This window comes from Myotis lucifugus, unplaced genomic scaffold (assembly GCF_000147115.1).
Source record: "Myotis lucifugus unplaced genomic scaffold, Myoluc2.0 scaffold_2, whole genome shotgun sequence".
NCBI lineage: Eukaryota > Metazoa > Chordata > Mammalia > Chiroptera > Vespertilionidae > Myotis > Myotis lucifugus.
Window position 1 is genome coordinate 5,933,321 of NW_005871050.1, and position 19,254 is coordinate 5,952,574.

At 39.6% G+C, this 19,254-nt stretch overlaps 1 protein-coding gene across 1 annotated transcript in view; it reads left to right on the top strand.

The window, feature by feature from the left end:
• The window catches only part of GPC3 (glypican 3), a 404,846-nt gene that overhangs the window by 330,384 nt on the left and 55,208 nt on the right, over nucleotides 1–19,254 (top strand). Inside the window, exon 7 of the mRNA XM_006082075.3 lies at nucleotides 17,200–17,359. Coding sequence (XP_006082137.1) covers nucleotides 17,200–17,359 — 160 coding nt within the window. The remainder of the gene's footprint in view (nucleotides 1–17,199; nucleotides 17,360–19,254) is intronic.

A 19,254-nucleotide genomic window follows, 5' to 3' on the forward strand; every position in this document is an offset into this window, starting at 1 on the left:
ATAGGTTTAATTATTATTATTTAACATAGAACTAGAAAGTGAAATTTCAGAAAACAATGCAGTGAATGGGTGTGCTTCTCTAAAAGCAAAGTGATGTTTTTAAGTATATAGGTTTGGCCTGTATAATGATGTTGTTGTCTTAAAAATAAAAGTGAAGGAACTATTTTCCTAGTTAAGTTGATGAAAAATAAGTCTTATTTCTGGCTGGTATACCTAGAATAAGAAACAGAAGTCAAGCTGGGATGGGGTGGAGCAGGGACATGTTTTAAAAAGGGAAAGAACTTGGTTAACAGTAACAGCAGCCTCCTGCAAACTCCTGTGGCCCTCAGGGTATTATGTTACTTATTAAGGCAGTTATGTATTTGCTTTCCATTAATTGAGGCATCTGCATAAATATGAGTACCTAAGTGTGTGAATTTGTGGGGCACTCTGTTCTTGATATTGTGGATAGTGCATTTATAGCAGAAGGTCTCTGCACTGTCAACTCACAGATAGTGATGCTGAAATTTAGTTCAAACCTGTACAATCACTGTATACAACTTCACTGATGATTACACTGTATATGTTCCTGACTTTCTGGAAACACGAAACTACAAGATGTCAATCATCTGAAATGTCAGGGCAGTACTTAAATATAGTTGATATTTGAAGATGTATAAACTAACCAGCCCACCAAATTTAACCTTTGGGGCAGCAACATATTTGAAGTGTCAATAATTAAAAGCCACCATAACTTAGTAATTCACCATTTGTTTTAACAAAACTGATCAATTACTTAAATGTTTATAAGTAAAAAGAGTATAAAGCAAAAGGGAATTATGTTTAATTGAATGCAAATGCAAGTATTTCAGTATGTTAAGCCTCTCTAAGATGTTTTCAACTGGAATTTCTTGGAAATAGGAAGAAATGACTGGGAGAAAATAAGGAAGCACCTATACTTTGACACATTGATTTATCCACCTAATCAAGAGTGGATGAGATGAGGACTTGGGAAGGTTTTATTCCACTACTTTTCCACGCCATTTAGAAAGGAACTCCTTATAGACTATACTAGAGGCCCAGTGCACGAATTCGTGCACTGGTGGGGTCCCTCGGCCTGGCCTGCGGGATCAAGCTGAAACTGGCTCTCCAACATCCCCCAAGGGGTCCCAGATTGCAAGAGGGCACAGGCCAGGCTGAGGGACCCCACTGGTGCATGGTTGGGCTGGGAAAGGTTGCTGGAGGTTGGCTAGCCAGAGAGGGAACAGGGGAGGGCTCCAGGGCTTGTCCGGCCAGTCTCGCTCAGTCCCGATTGGCTGGACCCCAGCAGTAAGCTAACCTACCGGTCTGAGCGTCTGCCCCCTGGTGGTCAGTGCACGTCATAGTGAGCAGTTGAGCAGCCTTAGCATATCATTAGCATATTACACTTTGATTGGTTTAACAGATGACTGGACACTTAGCATATTAGGCTTTTCTTATATAGGATATTTCTTGAGGGCAGGCTCCATGTTCTATTGTTACCAATTACCTTTGCCAACCTGGAAGTTGGCTGCCACATGCTCACAAAGGGCCATGTTATCTTCTTCCCAACCTGTGATTTGACCAGGTTTAACTAAGGATCCAAAGAACCTCGTTGCCCTCCTCCTAGACCTAAAAGCATTTTACAACTCTCAAGTCCCTTTGCCTCTCTCTTAACTGCCCTTGACTGGTTCTCTTGTGATATGCCCAAGGACTAGACAGAAAACTAGCTTATGTCATCTACTCCTGATTACGTAGTTAAAAAAAGCTTTACTAACTATTGTTTGTGTGGACTTGCTATGCTCATCTGTACGAATGAATGGATTGGAATATATGATCTCTCAGGTTCTTTCTAACTCATCATTCCAAATCTACAACCTAATTCCTCTAGAAATAGGATGAATATGATGCTGAGCACTTTTGGGTGCTCAATACATTTAATATCTCCATTTCTCATATTGGACACTTTCTGGAAAGTAAGGTCTCTGCTTCCCAATCATTTCCTTCGCTGACGCATCTAGTTAGGACATGAATGTTGAGTTCTTTAAAGATGAAAATTACCATAAGCTGTATCCAGAAATATGGTGAACAAACAGAATGTTGAGAATGTGTGTATATATAAAAAGGGGTTAAACATTGTGGGGAGGGAAACACATATTAATTTAACAAAAATGTTAATTGAATATCTATCTAAACAGAATCTCAGAGGATGGTGGAGAAATCCATGTTAGAACTGGTGAAGACATTCTTACCTAGTGAGATCAGTGAAGAGAAACAAAGAAAGGAAGAGCTATAAATATGTGTTGGCTGCAGCCTATTAGTAAGCTGTTCTTTTTCCCCTCCCACACTTATATTCTCCTATTCCTGCCACTTTATCATCACCAAATAGTTTTGTGAGATAGGGGAGGAGTTCAAGTAAGACAGACAGCCTAGTACTTCAGTCCCAGGAGCAAACAAAATAGGCACACCCAATCCACCAAAGAGAGCCAACAAAGAAAATCATTCATCTTAATCTCTACCAACATATACCTCGCCAAAATAGCACGGGATCAAGCTCTGCCCAACACTGAGTACAAATTAGCTGGACTTGGTTACATGGTACTCTTCCCAGACCTTGTGGTTAAATTCTAATAAGCTTCTCAGGAAAAATGAGAGGCCTGTCTGAAGAATGGATTCGTAGGCAGTGCCAATAGGAGAAATGCTTGATGAAGCTTGGAATTTAAGAGTAAGAAGGAATGATGATAGAGACCCACATGGGAATGGAAATGATTATATCTGTACTAGGCTCCAACGTTATGCTTATTTCAGAGAAGTAAAATTAATCTAAGATATGCTACCAAATGGCAAGTATATGGATATACTAGATTAGTGAGTATTTTAATTAAGGGATGAAAGGTGAATATGAAGGATAGTTTAGCCAAATACTAAGTAGAAATTATTTTGTAAGTATATATAATCAACCTAGCAGACAATTCTGCAACTAGAATTGACTAAGCTGAAATTGGAAAAATAATCACCAATAGCAATAACTTGATGTAAAATGACTGTGAATTTTGTTAAAAGACCATTTTATTAAATATGGAATTCCAACAAGGTAGTGAATATATTCAAAGTGTCAATGGGCTGCTTGAGTTGAACTACAGTGTTACAGTCACTTTTCTTCAGTGTCCTAAATGGTTATCAAAAGGCAGTAATTGAATTCCTTTGCTACTGCAGAATACCAGGAGTTCCATTTCACATTCCTTCATTCACTGTTTGACCACTCCATTCAAACCACTAGAGGTACAGAAAGGAAGACTATACTACAATAAGGAAGTACTTAAACATTTGGTACTACACCATGTAATTAGGGTGGTCAGTGCTCCTCATAAAATTCTGGTGCTATAGTTGTCTTCTGTGACCAAAGCGCTACAAAACCTATAAATGGCAGATTCAGAAAAAGCTAATTGTTCTAGCATCTTTAATGCTGTATTTATCAAACAAAGCACTGTTTTAGGACACATCCCAATTTTTCGTATTTAAAAGAGTTGTCAGGGCATTTCTTAAATTAATCTTTACTCATGGGGTGAGGTTAAAAATTATATAAGGGCACCATCCTTTCGCTTCTTCTATTTCAACCTTTTAAAGTATGTGATTAGATATGAATATTATAATAATTTTAGTCATGTGGGAGCCAATTTCTCCCTTAGGATTCCATAACCTAAAACTTTGAACAGGAAAGATTTGAAGCTCTCTTACCTCCAAGGAAATAACAGCTAGAAACTCAGAATCTAGTTTTTCATCAAGCCCCAGCGATTTTATCTGTGCCAGATGCAACAGGTCATTTATTTTACTTCAGAATAATACAATGTAGCCTTAATTATCTGAAACATGTTTAAAATTCATGTTTTTCAGATAGTATACCAGAGAAGGTAAACTGTTTTCACTGAAAACCTATTTATAAATCCTGATCTAGACCTAGTCTTCAAAGAAAGGAAGCTTTAATGGGGAAACTAGAGGCATCTCATTAATCCTTGGAGGGCTATGAAAGACTTATGAAAGAATAGTACACCATTGTCCTCCAGTCACTGAGGCTGACTCTTAAAGCCCTATGCTTGACGACATGACTTCTGTGGTTCATACACAGTTATTTTTAAAGGCAAGAACTCTCATTTCCCAAAAGTATAACCACAAGATGTCTATTTGGAATGAATCAGATTTATACACTAGGACAATAGTAAATGCTCAGATCATGTCTGTGTAACCTCAATTCCATGAGGAAATATGTAATATCTAGGTATACTTTTACTCTGGGACCATTGCCCTTTGTCAGTGGCCCTCATGAAAATGAGGTGATTCCTTTGGAAACTGAGCAATGCTGTGGGGTTTCACAGATGTCTTCAAAGTAAGTTTTTCTTCCAGAAAAAGTTATATTTTGTCCTTGTGGTTTTTCACAATAATTAAAACTGTCACAGGGATAAAAAGTCACTAATCTTCAACCATGGTGGTAGCCAGGGTCAGATGCCTTCAGAGGGAAATTGGACTTGGTGTTCTGCAAGGTATCTTGCTGTGTTTGCATTTTGCTGCCCCACCTGACAAGGTAGGACTTGACCAGTTTCTTGAGGATGGGTTGGCCAGCCTTATAATTGGAACTGTACTTTGTGGGAGTTATGGCCCCTTAAACTGAAATTTAGTCTAGTAAGGCTGGAGACCCTAAATAAGGGCATTACAGAGCCCACAATTAACACACTCAGGCCAACTAATCTATCATTGTCATTGGAAAAAACTCATTAGGGGGCCTCAGGAACCTCATTCAGCCACTCAGTGAGTGGGTTGGCCCCATCCCTTTGGGTTAGTTGGCTCATTTGCTTTAAAAGATCAATATTATGCCTTCTTCTTTGACTTGACCCCACTTTATCAGGGGAGGAGGCTCTCTCAACTGGAGGGGATTATGAAACCTGCCTCTCAGGGTTGCTTTAATAAAGTGAATGCTGGCAGTCTATCCGAACATCTGTCTAGCTATACAGCCTCAGTGTATCCAGGGCTCCCAGGCAGGAATCAGTTATTACCATACCAGAGCAACAGCAATGACATATCAGACCAGGGTTGAAGAGATAGAGATTGGGAAAAATCCAAAGTCAGTGAATAAAATGCTTATTATTTTGTTAACCCATTGCTTCACTCATTCTTTCAGTTACCAAGCATTTCCTGGCACCTATTATGTGTCATACATTGTGCTTATCCCTGGGCCATGCCCTTGCCAAGTTAATGCTGGAGTATATAAGCCCTCCTCCCCAGCCCCATTCCAAATCTTAACGACTTCACAGTAGTTACCATTAAACAATTTCCAGGCTAAAAAGGAGCATATTGCCTCACTTCTCTCTCAGCTCCAATTTTCTTATTTATAAAATGATGTTAATAATACTTTTCCCACTGCCTCACAGGTGTCCTAGGTACATCAACGAGAGAAGATATGTGGAAGGGCTTTTGAGTATAAAAATAATGAAATATCAGTAGCAATGACCTAGTAACGAAGATTTATTGAAAGCCTGCAGCATTCCACAAAATTAGCCCTATCCAGGCCATAATTGAATGTTAATGGTGCCAAAATTTTAGAATTCAGCCCTGGCCAGTGTGGCTCAGTTGGTTGGGGTTGAGTTTTGTCCCATGCACCGAGAGGTCTCTGGTTTGATTTCTGGGCAGGGCACATGCCAGGGTTGCTGGCTTGATCCCCAGTAGGGGGCATGCAGGAGGCAGCCGATGGATGTTTCTCACATTGATGTTTCTCTCTCTCCCCCTCTCCCTTCCTCTCTCTATCAAATCAATAAAACATATTTTTTTAAAAATTTAGAATTCATCCCCTTCAGAGATTCAGATTTTATAAATATACTAGAGGCCCGGTGCACAAAAATTTGTGCATTTGGGGGGGTCCCCTCAGCCTGGCCTGTGCCCTCTCGCAGTCAGGGACCCCTTGGGGGATGTCCACCTGCTGGCTTAAGCCTGCTCCCCGGGGGATCGGGCCTAAGCTGGCAGTCAGACATCCTTCTGGCAGCCCAGGAGCCCTCAGGGTTTGTCCACTTGCCAGCGGGGAACAGGCCTAAGCTGCAGTCGGACATCCTTAGTGCTGCTGAGGAGGTGGGAAAGGCTCCCGCCACCACCGCTGTGCTGGCAGCCATCAGCCTGGCTTGTGGCTGAGCAGAGCTCCCCCTGTGGGAGCACACTGATCACCAGGGGCAGCTCCTGCATTGAACGTCTGCCTTCTGGTGGTCAGTGTGTGTCATAGTGACCAGTCATTCCCAGTTGTTCTGCTGTTAGGGTCAATTTGCATATTACCCTTTTATTATATAGGATAGAGGCCTGGTGCACGGGTGGGGGCTAGCTGGTTTGCCCTGAAGGGTGTCCCGGATCAGGGTGGGGGTCCCGCTGGGGTGCCTGGCCAGCCTGGGTGTGGGGCTGATGGCTGTTTGCAGGCTAGTCAAGCCTCCCAGTGGAAACCCTCATCCCATGGGGGTGTGGCCAGCCTGGGTGAGGGGCTGAGGGCTGTCTGTTTTCAGGCTGGCCACACCCCCTTCAGGGTGGGGGTCCCTACTGGGGTTCCTGGCCAGCCTGGGTAAGGGGCTGAGGGCCGTTTTCAGGCTGGTCACGCCTGGCAGGCTAGAAGTTGGCGTCTGGGATTTATTTTACTTCTATAATTGAAACTTTGTTGCCTTGGTCTAGCTCGAAGCCTGGGTTGCCCCTGGCAACACAGGTTCCCAGCCCCTCCTTGAGCAGAGGCCACTCTGGCTAGAAGCAGGTATCTGGGATTTATCTTCTATAATTGAAACTTTGTAGCCTTGAGTGGCAGGGCAGGTGGGAAGCTTGGCTTCCTCCATCGCCGGGGGCAACTCAAGCCTCCTGCTTGCTCCAGCTCCGTGGCTGCCACCATCTTTGTGATGGAGTGAGGGTTAATTTGCATATTACTCTTTTATTAGATAGGGTAGGTTTTACTGTATAATATTAACATATCATTGTGTGAGCACTTACTGCCAGGTACTAAGTTCAGTGCTTTACATGGATTGTCTCATTTAATCCCCATTGTCATGCAATGGGGAGATAGGTACAGGTATTATTATATCTATTTTAATAGATAAGAAACATAAGGCTCAGAGTGGTTAAAGAATAACTTATTTGTAGTAACAGGGCTAGTAAGTGACAGAGTTTAGATTTGAACATAAGTTTTCTGACCACAGAGTATGAGCTTTTAGCCATTATGCTATGCCACCTCTTGGAAAATAATAAAACACTATACAGTTGTAAGCTATTGGTAATCTGTATATATATAAGGCTAATATGCTAAGTGTCTGACCATCCGACTGGTCGCTATGACATGCACTGGCCACCAGGGGGAAGACACTCAATGCGGGAGCTGCCGAGCTGCAGTGACTTAGCAGCAGCAGTCCTCGGGTGATGCGCCCCAAAACCAGAGAGGAGGGAGCCCGATTCTTCGTGGGGCCACACAATTCCACCTTCAGCCTTGGGTTATGTTGTTGCTGGGGCACTGTCGGTCCTGAATTTGGTTTACTGCACACTTGCATTTGCGTTCCACACCCTATATGACAGCAACTTTGCAGAGTGTCCTCTCACACGCTGGGACCCCTCAGGGGATGTCAGAGCCAGCTTCAGCCCCATCCCCGCAGGCCAGGCTGAGGGACCCCACCTGCTGGAGGAATCCCACTCACTCTGCAGAAGCCCTTCGAGCCATGGCGCCACCCCAGGAGCAGCCGGTGGGGAGGGACTGTGGGAGGTTGGCTCCAGGGCGTGTCCAGCCTGTCTTGCCCAGTTCCACCCCACCAGCCACCTTCTAATTAATTTTCTTTCAAACTAGTGATCTGTGCACTGGGTCACTAGTCTATATAAAAAAGGCTAAGCGACCGTCCAACTGTCCAACTGGTAGCTATGACACACACTGACCAGCAGGGGGCAGACGCTCAATGCAGGAGCTGCTGAGCTGCAGTGACTTGGCAGCAGTAGTTCTAGGGTGACACACCCTGGAACCAGAGAGGAGGGAGCCTGATTCCAGGGTGCATCACCTGAGAACTGCCCTCTCTCAATCCTGGACCCCTTGGGGGATGTCAGAGAGCCAGTTTCGGCCCGATCCTTGCAGGCCAGGCTGAAGGACCCCACCTGCCGGAGGGACCCTGCTCATTCCACAGAAGCCCTTTGAACCACAGTGCCACCCCAGGTGCAGCTGGCCAGGGAGGGACCTCGGGAGGTTGGCTCCAGGGGATGTCTGGCCCGTCTCGCCCAGTCCCGCCCTGCTAGCCACCTTCTACTTAATTTCCTTTCAATGTGCACAAATCTGTGCACTGGGGTACTAGTGTTATTATAAACTGTTTACTTTAAAGCATTGGGTAGCTTCCTAAAACTGCAGAGAACTATTTATACTACTGAGAGGGAGCCCCACTAAGATAGTTTTAATCCCATCCCAAGTTTGCTTCTTTTATATCTTTGTTTGTTTTACTATCCCAACATTTATTTAATTGGGAGGACTTATTTTCACAAGTTTCAGTGCTACATTAACAAACAAAGTAAAAATTGGGAAGCTGTAAGTGGTAGAGAAAGTATGTGCTGTAGATAAGTGGTGGACATGGAAAGTATGCCAGACAAGAGAGTATCTGGCTGTGGGTGGCCTTCTTACCAATATCACGTGGATGCACAGCCTATAGCCAGTCCTTTTGCTCTTTCCTAAACATCTCTGTGTGTATACTGAATGCACAGATCCTTATCTTACTGGGAGCATCCAGAAGGGTTTCTCAGACTCTTCTTTCTGGTGCCTTAGTGTTCGGTCATGGAGCGTTACTTGTTTTGCCTTACAAGGCATTTATAATAAGCTCTTCATGTCTGATACTATGACTGCTACCACTCTTCTCCCTCCCCCTCCTCCCCTTCTTTCTACTCATGATCATCATCATCCTCAGCAGCAAACTTAACAATGTTTGAGAATTTATTACCTTGCTAAGCAATGTGCTAAGCACTTCACATGCATTTTTCTATTGATTTGTTCTTTCATCCATTTAATGAATATTAATGAAAATTTACTTTGTTCCACACACTGATAATAGAAACAGACTATTTATCCCTTCTGTTAGTCTAATGGGGTAAAACATGGAATATATAATTATACACTGTGGAAAGTTCTATGAAATAAAAATACACGGGTCTATGAAATGTGAATGGTGCTATTTAATTTAATTCTTCAACAACCCTGTGAAGTTAGTGAATAGCATTATCCTCTATTTTACAGGTGAGGAAACTGAAGTTCAGAGAAGTTAAGTGATTTTCCCAGAGTAATACAGCTAGTACATAGGCGAGTAGACATTGAAATCCATACTGGTTAGATTCCAAAGCTCACACTCTTAACTGCTGTACTTTATTGCCTCTCCAATGTGTAAACTCTATATAAAGCCATTAATTCTAGCCCTATATATTTGGGTTCTGGCTTCATCTGAAATATGTGGAGCTGCCATTGTTTCCAATTAGTTGTGGCAATGGTTTGGTGCATTTGTTCAAAGAAAGTGTGTATGCAATGCAGAGGTCACGTGCCCTAGGCCTTGTGGATGTGCACATTGTATAAATAATAATGGCATTCCAAAAAAAGCTGGGATTCATTGGAGCCACCACATTTGTTTCCCATTAGCTTATGCTACTCAAATACAAACAGTAAAGCATGTGTTTACATTGCCATGGACATGGGAAGCTGGGCCCCCAAAGCATTCTTTGCAGGTTGTATAAAGCTGAGCATCCAGATAGTTCAAAATCGGTTTTATAAGCCCAGCTTAATAGCTTTACAATGTAATTGGGAGTCCAGATATTTTTTAAATGCCTAGAGAGAGGTATGTGAGTAGCCAAAAGAGACAAAACCAACTAATTCCTCAAAATACCTACCAAGCCCTATATTTGCAGTATCTATTTTGTCACTTATCCTTTATATTTAAAATGCTAAAGAGCTTAAAGTCAAGAAAATTCTTAGCCATGTAGCAGCACTAATAGAATTTTTCATTCTATTCTAATCAGTTGTCTGAATCTTTTCAAAACAAATCCATTCATGATTAGATAGGTTGATTATTTAAGACACAGTAGATAGCAAGGCTGAGGAAAACAAGCAGGAGGCATCCAATGTCATTATCTCTCCGACCAATAAATAACAAATGGCCTTCCCATCGAGGTATAGCTCATGGGTAGAATCTGAAAAATTGTGCTTGAACTGGAAATTATCTCAGGTACAGGCAGTCAAGATGGCAAAAATATGAAATGAAAGCCCCATTAGTTGATGCCTTTACCTAAGACAGCATGTTTTTCTTAAAAATCTCTGGACTTTGGAGCAGAAGACTTTATTTTTAATGAGGTCTCTATCACTTACACAATGACTTGATCAAGTCATGTCCCCTCTCTGAGCCTCAGTAACCTCCCTTGATGTGGGAAATAGGGATGGCAGTCTTCCCTGTAACACAAATTGGCAGTGAAGATTCAAGGATTACGTGAGAGAACATATGTTAAGCCCTAGCACAATGTGTGGCTGATAAGGTTCATATCTTTGCAATCAAGATAATTTCAAGAGGCACGTTATTTATACCATATAGACAGATCAAGAGTTGCTGCTCTCACTGGTCTAATTTCAGCATATTTGATCCCCCTAAGAACAACCAGTGTGTCCTTTGATCTTTGTTCTCCTGTCAACCAACCAGGAAAAGAGCTTTGTACAAATCACATTGTCCCATGATGCAGAGCTCTTTTGTTATCTTAGTTATTATGATTTTAAGAACATGAAATCGCTAAATCTAAAGAGCTTTTTTTCCTCTTATACTGTAGTTCTAATTTTCGTATTTATTCCAGACTTTTTGTTTCCTTTTATTATACAACCATGAATACCTGTCTCAAAACTAACTTCAACTATTTCTCTTTCTAATCAAAGTCAATTACCTTTACACCCAGGAATTTTCATTAACTCCAAAGACAAAAGGTCATGATATCCACATCTACCAGTAAATGAAAAGGAAATCATTAGGCTGCATTTATTTTTTGAAAAGTGGTTTGAAACGCATGTACTAAAGATCCTGACACACATGGGGCTAAGGTTTCCAGAGATGGTTTCAGAGGGTTTCTGGGAAGTGGAGTAACACTGCAGTAGTCTTTCTTATTAGTGCGGTCTGTGATTTGCTCATGATAAGATGGAGGGGTAGATCTAGTTAAAAGTGCAGATTTGTGTGCTTCACCCCAGACCTACTAAATCAGAAGCTCTGTGGGTGGGGCCAAGGTTCTTGAGTTTTTAAAAATCACCCTTACGAAATTGGAGACTCACTCCCATGGTATATAAAAATGTACATACCCTTTGACCCAGTAATCCTACTAATGGGAAACTGAAGAAATATAGAAAAAGTTATGTGAATGCTCCTGATACTCCATTTTTATTTATAGAAGCAAAAGAACTAGAAGTGATATAAATATTAAATATTCAGAGAATTGTTAAGTAAATTTCAGTAGATCCATTAATGGTACTGCACTACGTGTGTTTTTTTTTATCACATTTAACATTTTAAAATTACCACATTTCTTCATTACAACAATTCTATGAGGCAGGCATTATTTCCCTCATTTTACAGATGAGGTTTAGGGAAATTGAACAGCAAAGTTAATAAGTGGGAAAAAGGTTAATAAGTGGAAAACCCAGAATTCCAAACCCAGTCAGTTTTATTCTAAAGTCCAAGTTCAACTACGTAAAAATGTAGGCAAAAAAAGAAAAAAACCCACACAAAAATTCACCAACCTTTGAAAATACAAATGTTTATTAAAGTTTGAGAACTAGGTTTTTCCCCTTATGTCTCTTTCCTTTCACCTTTTTTTTTTTTAAATATATTTTATTGATTTCCACAGAGAGGAAGGGAGAGGGATAGAGAGTCAGAAACATCGATGAGAGAGAAACATCGATCAGCTGCCTCCTGCACATCTCCTACTGGGGATGTGCCCGCAACCAAGGCACATGCCCTTGACCGGAATCGAACCTGGGACCTTTCAGTCCGCAGGCCGACGCTCTATCCACTGAGCCAAACCGGTTTTGGCTCCTTTCACCTTTTTATATTATATTGATACATATAATTAACATTAAATTATAAAATAAAAATTTATTGCATATTTAAGCAACTGTAATATTCTCATGTGGCTCAAACAGTGTTGCAAGGAGAGGAGTAGATATAGAAAAAGCTGGACTGTGAAAGTCCTTCCCATAAGGAGTGCCGAACAATGTGTGGCAGGAATGTCAGGTTTATAGAAGGATTGTGGGGGTGGGGTAGTGACATAATCAGACCTGTGTTTTAATAAGATAGTTTACATTGATAATAATTATTCTGAGCCTTGGCTTTTAAAAAGCTAATAGGATAGTGTCCTTTGAAAAATGCTGAACAGTTAATCAAAAGCACTAGGCCCCTAAAGTTACCTGATTTTGTGTGCAAGACCCTCATAACTTGCTTTTTACAAAGTGAGTGTTCAGTCTGGAAGACATTGTAAAGAGTGAGAGAGGGAACAAAAAGGTCAATATTGTGCATGGTAATTAGCTGGTTTGATTTCTGTTTCAAATTCCAGGCTGTATTAAATCCACAGTCCTTGCTGACAATTTCTCATCTCTGAAAGATTATCCTTGTTTCAACATTCTGGAGCTTCAAAGTGTTCTTTAAGACTTACATTTACAATAGCTTTCTAGTTTGGGATTTGTTTTGTTAATGTGTGAGGGTTAGGTTCATCAGCAGATGTCTGTGTAAAACACATTGAAAGTATACTATAATCCTTCTTCAATGCCGAAGTTGTCTCCAAAATGAGAGTAATTTAAGAACTAAAAAAGTTATCTCAATGGCAACATTTTTTAAAGTTTTTTTAATTGCACTTAAAAAAAAACTGGACTACCAGAGAATACTGAGGGCATTGTACGCGAGGTTGGAAAATAGCCTTTATAGATTAGCTACAGATCTTAGCCAGGGTCGCCCAAAAGGATTTAGCTATTCATTCACAAGTTCTTGTATAATTAATCTGTGCTTTGGCTTTCTCATTTTTTCATGAGTTTGTAGAAGTAGCTTTTAAAAAATTAAAGATACCATGCCACTTTACTTTGCTTCAGTTCAATAGCACATTTTTTGAGTGCCTGCTGTGTTCAAGACACTGCTTTAAACGCTATAGGGTTAAAAGATAAATAAGACAAAGCCCCTGGGCAACTCAGTTTGGTGGTAGAGCAAAGTCACATGCACAAATAAATAATGCTAGGTTGCACACATAAAGGGGTATTTAGGAGGTACAGATAAAGGGAGCAGTGGTGGAAGAAGGGAAGGGAGAACTATAATGACCATCTGCGGTAGCCAAGAAGGCTTTATTAAGGAAATGATATTTGAATTTGGCTTGAAAGAATATAGTGTTTTCAATAAACCGAAATGAAAACAGCTCCTATTAGGTGCTCAATTAATGTTTGCTAAAGGGATTAATGAAAGGCACAGGTGTGAGATGTGCTTGAGAAATAGCAAGTTCACTAATATATATCTAACCACAAATCCCCTTATGTGAACAATTCTAATTCAGGTAATCCATGACATATATGAAGGATGTATTTTTGAAGATTAACCTAAAAATGCTTTTGTTGAAAGCAATTTTCCCATAAGAAATGATGGTAAAGGAGGAGATTAGGATGTTTTGGTCAACTGAAGTGATACTATAGTCTAGTTTAGTGGTACTCAAAGAATGGTTTATGGACTTTGGTAATCTATGAAACCCAAGGATTCACAAGGTAAAAATTATTTGCACAAAAATACCGAGATATTATTTGCCTTTTTCACTGTGTTGATATTTGCACTGATGGTTCAAAAGCAATGGTGAGTACAACTGTTGGTATCACAGTATGAATCAAGGCAGTGGCACCAAACTGTACTAGCAGTCATTGTATTCTTCAATGGCATACACTTGCAGAAAAATTAAAGGCAGTTTTATTTAAGAATGTCATTGCTGAAGCAGTAAAAATGATTAATTTATTAAACCTTAACTCATAAATATACATATATATTTTTAATCCTCACCAAGTATATACTTTTATTGATTTTTAGAGAGGAAGGAAGACAGAGAGAGAGAGAGAGAGAGAGAGAGAGAGAGAGAGAGAGAGAAACATCAATATGAGAAAGAAACATTGATCAGTTGCCTCCCTTACATGCCCCAACCAGGGACTGAATCCGCAACTGAAGTATGTGCCCTGACCAGAATCAAACCCACAACTTTGGTTCACAGGACAACACTCCAACCAATTTAGCCCCCCGGCCAGGGCTTGAGCATACATTTTTTTTAAAGGGAAAAACTTTTTTAAAATATATTTTTATTGATTTTAGAGAGGAAGGGAGAGGGAGGGAGAGATAGATACATCAATGATGAGAGTGAATCATTGATCAGCTGTCTCCTGCACGCCCCCTACTGGGGATCGAGCCTGAAACCCAGGCATGTGCCCTGACCAGGGAATCGAACTGTGACCTCCTGGTTCATAGGTGGACTCTCAACCACTGAGCCACACCAGTCGGGCTTGAGTATACTTTAAAAAATATTCTGTGTTATTAAATGTGAAGTACTTTAAGGTATTTCTACTGTAAACTGTGTCGATGTGTGTCTCAGGAAAAGCACTTATCGGATTATTTAAGCTATCGGCTAAACTAGCCACTTTTTTAAATGAAACACCATTTTTGTTTGAGACTATGACTGACAAACTTTAGTTGTACATACTTGAGTATTTTCTGGATGTTTTACACAAAGAAGGCCTATCAGTTAAAGGAAAACTGACATTATTTATTGCCAATGATAAAATTTGAACTTTCAAAAAAATTAAAATTTAGGAAAATTTGTATCTCCTACCATGAGCTTCAAGGCTTCCCAATACTTAAAGACATTCCTAATGAGACTGTGGGTTATGTTAATGAATGTGATTTTTTATATCATATAATGAAAGGTGTTAACATTTGGAAAACCTGCATAGTAGAGTGAACCAATATTTTCAGGATAACCCATAGGTGATGATACAAAATGGGTAAAAGACCCATTCAAAGTTCAAAACATACCAATGAACTTTAATGTAACAGAACATGAAAAATTTATTTATATAGTTTCATATTCTACATTACAACTAACCTTTCCACTTGAGTTTTTCTGTAGTATCAATGAAAAATATTCACAATTACCTGATGAGGCTGCTAAAATATTTCTCTTTTATCATGAGATATTTTGAGAGGCTGGATTTTCTGCAATGTTTCAATCAAAACAATATATAACAACAGATTGAATGGAGAAGCAGATATGATAATCCAGCTAACATATTAAGCTGGACATTGAAAAGATTTGCAAACGTAAAACAGTGCCACCCTCTCTTCTAATTGTTTTATGTCGGGGAAAATATATTTATATATCATTAAAAATGTTATTTATGTTAACACATCATAGTTTTGCTATTGTTGTATTTAAATTAGCTATCAAATATTTTTAAATTTCTCAGTTATAATTTCTAAGATAGTAAATGCCAATAGATGTAACTTATATAAACAAAAGTTCTCCGTGATTCCCAATAAGAGTATAAAGGGGTCTTGACTCCACCAAAAAGTTTGAGAAGCACCTAGTCTATCTTATCATAGCCTATGTGTCTATAGTATACATTTAGATTTGTAGGACGAATGGTAGTGGATGGGGGAGGGTTAGAGAAGGAATACATTAGAGTGCAGGGTGGAGATGATGCTGGAGTGGCAGATGGTAGGTGGGTTGGCTTCTCTGACACCATTAGAGGTTGTTGGGCAGAAAAAAACTATTTGGACTTTTCTTTCTTTGCTTAAAAAATAAGCCTGCAGAGTCAAATTTCTCTATAGTATGTAGCTTGTTCCAGATTGATATTGGCATAGCAGTTAAATCACAAGCAGAGAACACAAAGGTATATTTTGCAGTAACAATAAACATAGACAATTAAGACCAGAGAAACCAATACATTCCTGTGTATGCAGTATTTTTTTCTGGATACCTCTTCCTCAATGACAAAAATCTCAGTTTCAGTACATCTAGCACTTTTTGTTGGCTGTTATTTAAAAATAGGAGGTAGTGTTCAGCCAGTGTTGCTTAGTGATTGAGCATAGACCCATGAACCAGGAGGCCATGGTTCAATTCCTGGTCAGGGCACATGCTTAAGTTGAGGGCTCAATCCCCAGTATGGGGCATGCAGCAGGCAGCTGATCGATGATTCTCTCTCACAATGATGTTTCTATTTCTCTCTCCCTCTCCCTTCATCTCTGAAGTCAACAAAAAATTTTTAAATAAAAATAGGAGGTGAAACTGAGATGTAGGACTAAAAAGGGGGATGGGGCAGAAGCTAGAGCAGACATGGAAGGTATTGGAGAGATATGGTGAGGAAGAATAAAATGGAGTCTGAGAACTGCCCTCAGGAACCACTCAGGCTGTGAGCTGGGCTTCTGGGTCAGCAGAAAGACGTTTGGGAAGTGGGATTCACCGTAACATAAGAAAGACATTGACAATGTGTCTGAAAAGCCAGACACTGAAGAGCAAAACAAACATGCCTCCACATGGGCATATTATCTACAAAAAAAACCAAAATGAATTTCAAAGCATCTTATTGAAATGATGGAAGAGGGAGATATTTTAAAAGTTTTTCTAATGACCAAGGCATGGTACATGGCAATTAATTGTAATTATTCATTTAAAGTATACATAAAATTCAATGCTATCTTCCTCTTTTGATGGAAAGCATTTGTTGTTTTAATTTAATAATTGTAAATACAGTTATAAGAGGCTTCCATAGGCATCTTTTCTGATTTCGGCATCCTCTGAACATATAAATATGCTTTGCCTATGTTATGTTAATTTCCTCATGTTAGTTCTCCTATCATGGAGGCTTTCAGGAACTTCAATACCATGGCATGGAAAGGTTTGATGCAATGTACATTCTGGTGTAAGTGGAGTAGAGGAGTAGAGAATCATATGAAATGCCATAGAAAGGCCCAGGAGTATGAAACTCCATAGCATATAAGCAGTTTACACTTATTTAAATTTGAAATTGATTTTTTAAAAGCTTCTGTGTAACTCATTCAGCACATTTAATGCGTTCTGTTAATAACATACTGCTTTAGACCTACCAAAAAAATATGAAGAGCTGCTACATTTCTGTCTGTTTTCTTTCAGCTCCTGAGAACCATGTCTATGCCCAAAGGTAGAGTTGTGGAGAAAAACCTTGATGAAGAAGGGCTTGAAAGTGGAGACTGCGGTGATGATGAAGATGAGTGCATCGGAGGCTCTGGTGATGGAATGGTGAAAGTGAAGAATCAGCTCCGTTTCCTTGCAGGTAACTGATTAGTGCCAGCTCCAGTCTGAGCTAAAATGGTGATGCTTGGGAACTAAAAATCAATTGAATCTGCTCTCTGTAACTCCCCTAAAATCTCTGCAACACAATGCCATCAACTCTTCAAGGAAAGACAATACTCTAGAAAATGAAATTTTCAGGTAGCCTTTTTAAAATCTCTGGACCTAGGTAGATTAAAATGGTAACTTCATGTTTTTCATTGTCTAAAATGAACTGACATAATCAGTTGACTGTTTCCCATTGGACATTTCCTTGGTTCTTTTCCATTATAAAACAAATGCAATCTTGGGAGTCTATGGAAAACAAATAATGGGGTAAGTTTCTAAGAAAGAGACATCACTTGACCCTCTCTTCTGAGAACACCATATTTGTTTTGTTTTCTTATGAGTATTCTAACATAGTTAGGTTATAACACATAACTGCAAAGCTTCATAAAAATGACAGCAATGGAGAAACAATAAAATCAAGCTGCTGGGGTCAAGAAGGCAAAGCAACAACAACAAAATAAAGCCCTCATGTTTGTATTTATTTTCCCAGTTTGCAAAGTACTCTTCTATGGATAGGTGCTCTTGTTTCCATTTTACTGATAAGAAAAGTGGAGCTCAAAGCAGAAATGAGGTTTATCTAAGTGGAATAACTGGAAATATAATTTGACTCTTCCCTCTTCAGTGTGCAGACTTCTCCTTGAAATCCTACCACCCATTGCCTCTAATATCCTTCTCCTCTTCCTCCTTTAGCCTCTTTCCTGCACTAGTTTTTCCTAACCCTACTCTAAAACTGGGTATTTCCAGAGGTCTCTTCTTAAGCCTCGATCTTTTCTCTCTTCTCCAGAAAAAAAACAGACCTCATTCACTTTGGCTCTTTTAATTTTTTAATGATTTCACTTTTTTGGCAAAATTAAAAAATTTTTAAAAACCATCTAACATGAAATTTGTCCTCTAAAGTAACTTTTAAGTGTACAGTACAATATTGTTAATTATATTTAAATTATACAATAGATCTCTAGAGTTGTTTCATTATGTATGACTGAAACTCTATGGTTATTGAACAGTAACTTCCCTTTTCTCCCCTCCCTCAACCTCTGGCACCACCATTTTACTTTTTGCTTCTATGAGTTTGGCTACTCTGAGTATCTCATAAAAGTGGATACGTGATATATGCCCTTCTGTGACTGGCTTATTTCACTGAGCATGGCCTCAAGATTCATCCATGATATAATGTATGATAAGATGTCCTATTTTAAGGTTGAATGATATTCCATTATATGCATGTACCATAATTTTTTCATCCACTGATCCACTGGTGGACATTTAAGTTGTTTTCACCTCTGACTATTGTGGGTAATGCTTCAATGAACATTCTTTAACTATTATACCAGTATGGAGACAACTCATAAATTCATTAACCTCCCATCTTAACTGCTCTCTTGAGCTACTATCTCACATCTCCAACTGCTTCTTAGTAATTTCTACCTAGCTTTCCCACCGTTACCCCCAATTCAATGTATCATAAATCAAATTTACCAACAGATAGTCCAAAACTGGCTACTCCCTTAATATCTTTATTTTTTTAATAACACTACCATTCTCCTGGTCACTGAGGCTTAAAACTGGTCATCGTTGACTCTTTCTTCTACCTTGCCCTTTATATACAGTTGGGCCCCAAATCCCTGTATATTATTGGTAATTTTTTTTCCTGCTTCTGTCACTGCTTCCCTTCTATTCCACCCTCCTGTATATTCTATTTCAATCACATTTTAAGTGTTCTCCAGGTTTCTAAGCTAAGGCAAGAGTATTGAGAGCCTTACACTAGCATATTAGAGAACAAAGAATCACAGACCCAGACAGAAGATTCCACCAAATTCTTCTTATACAACT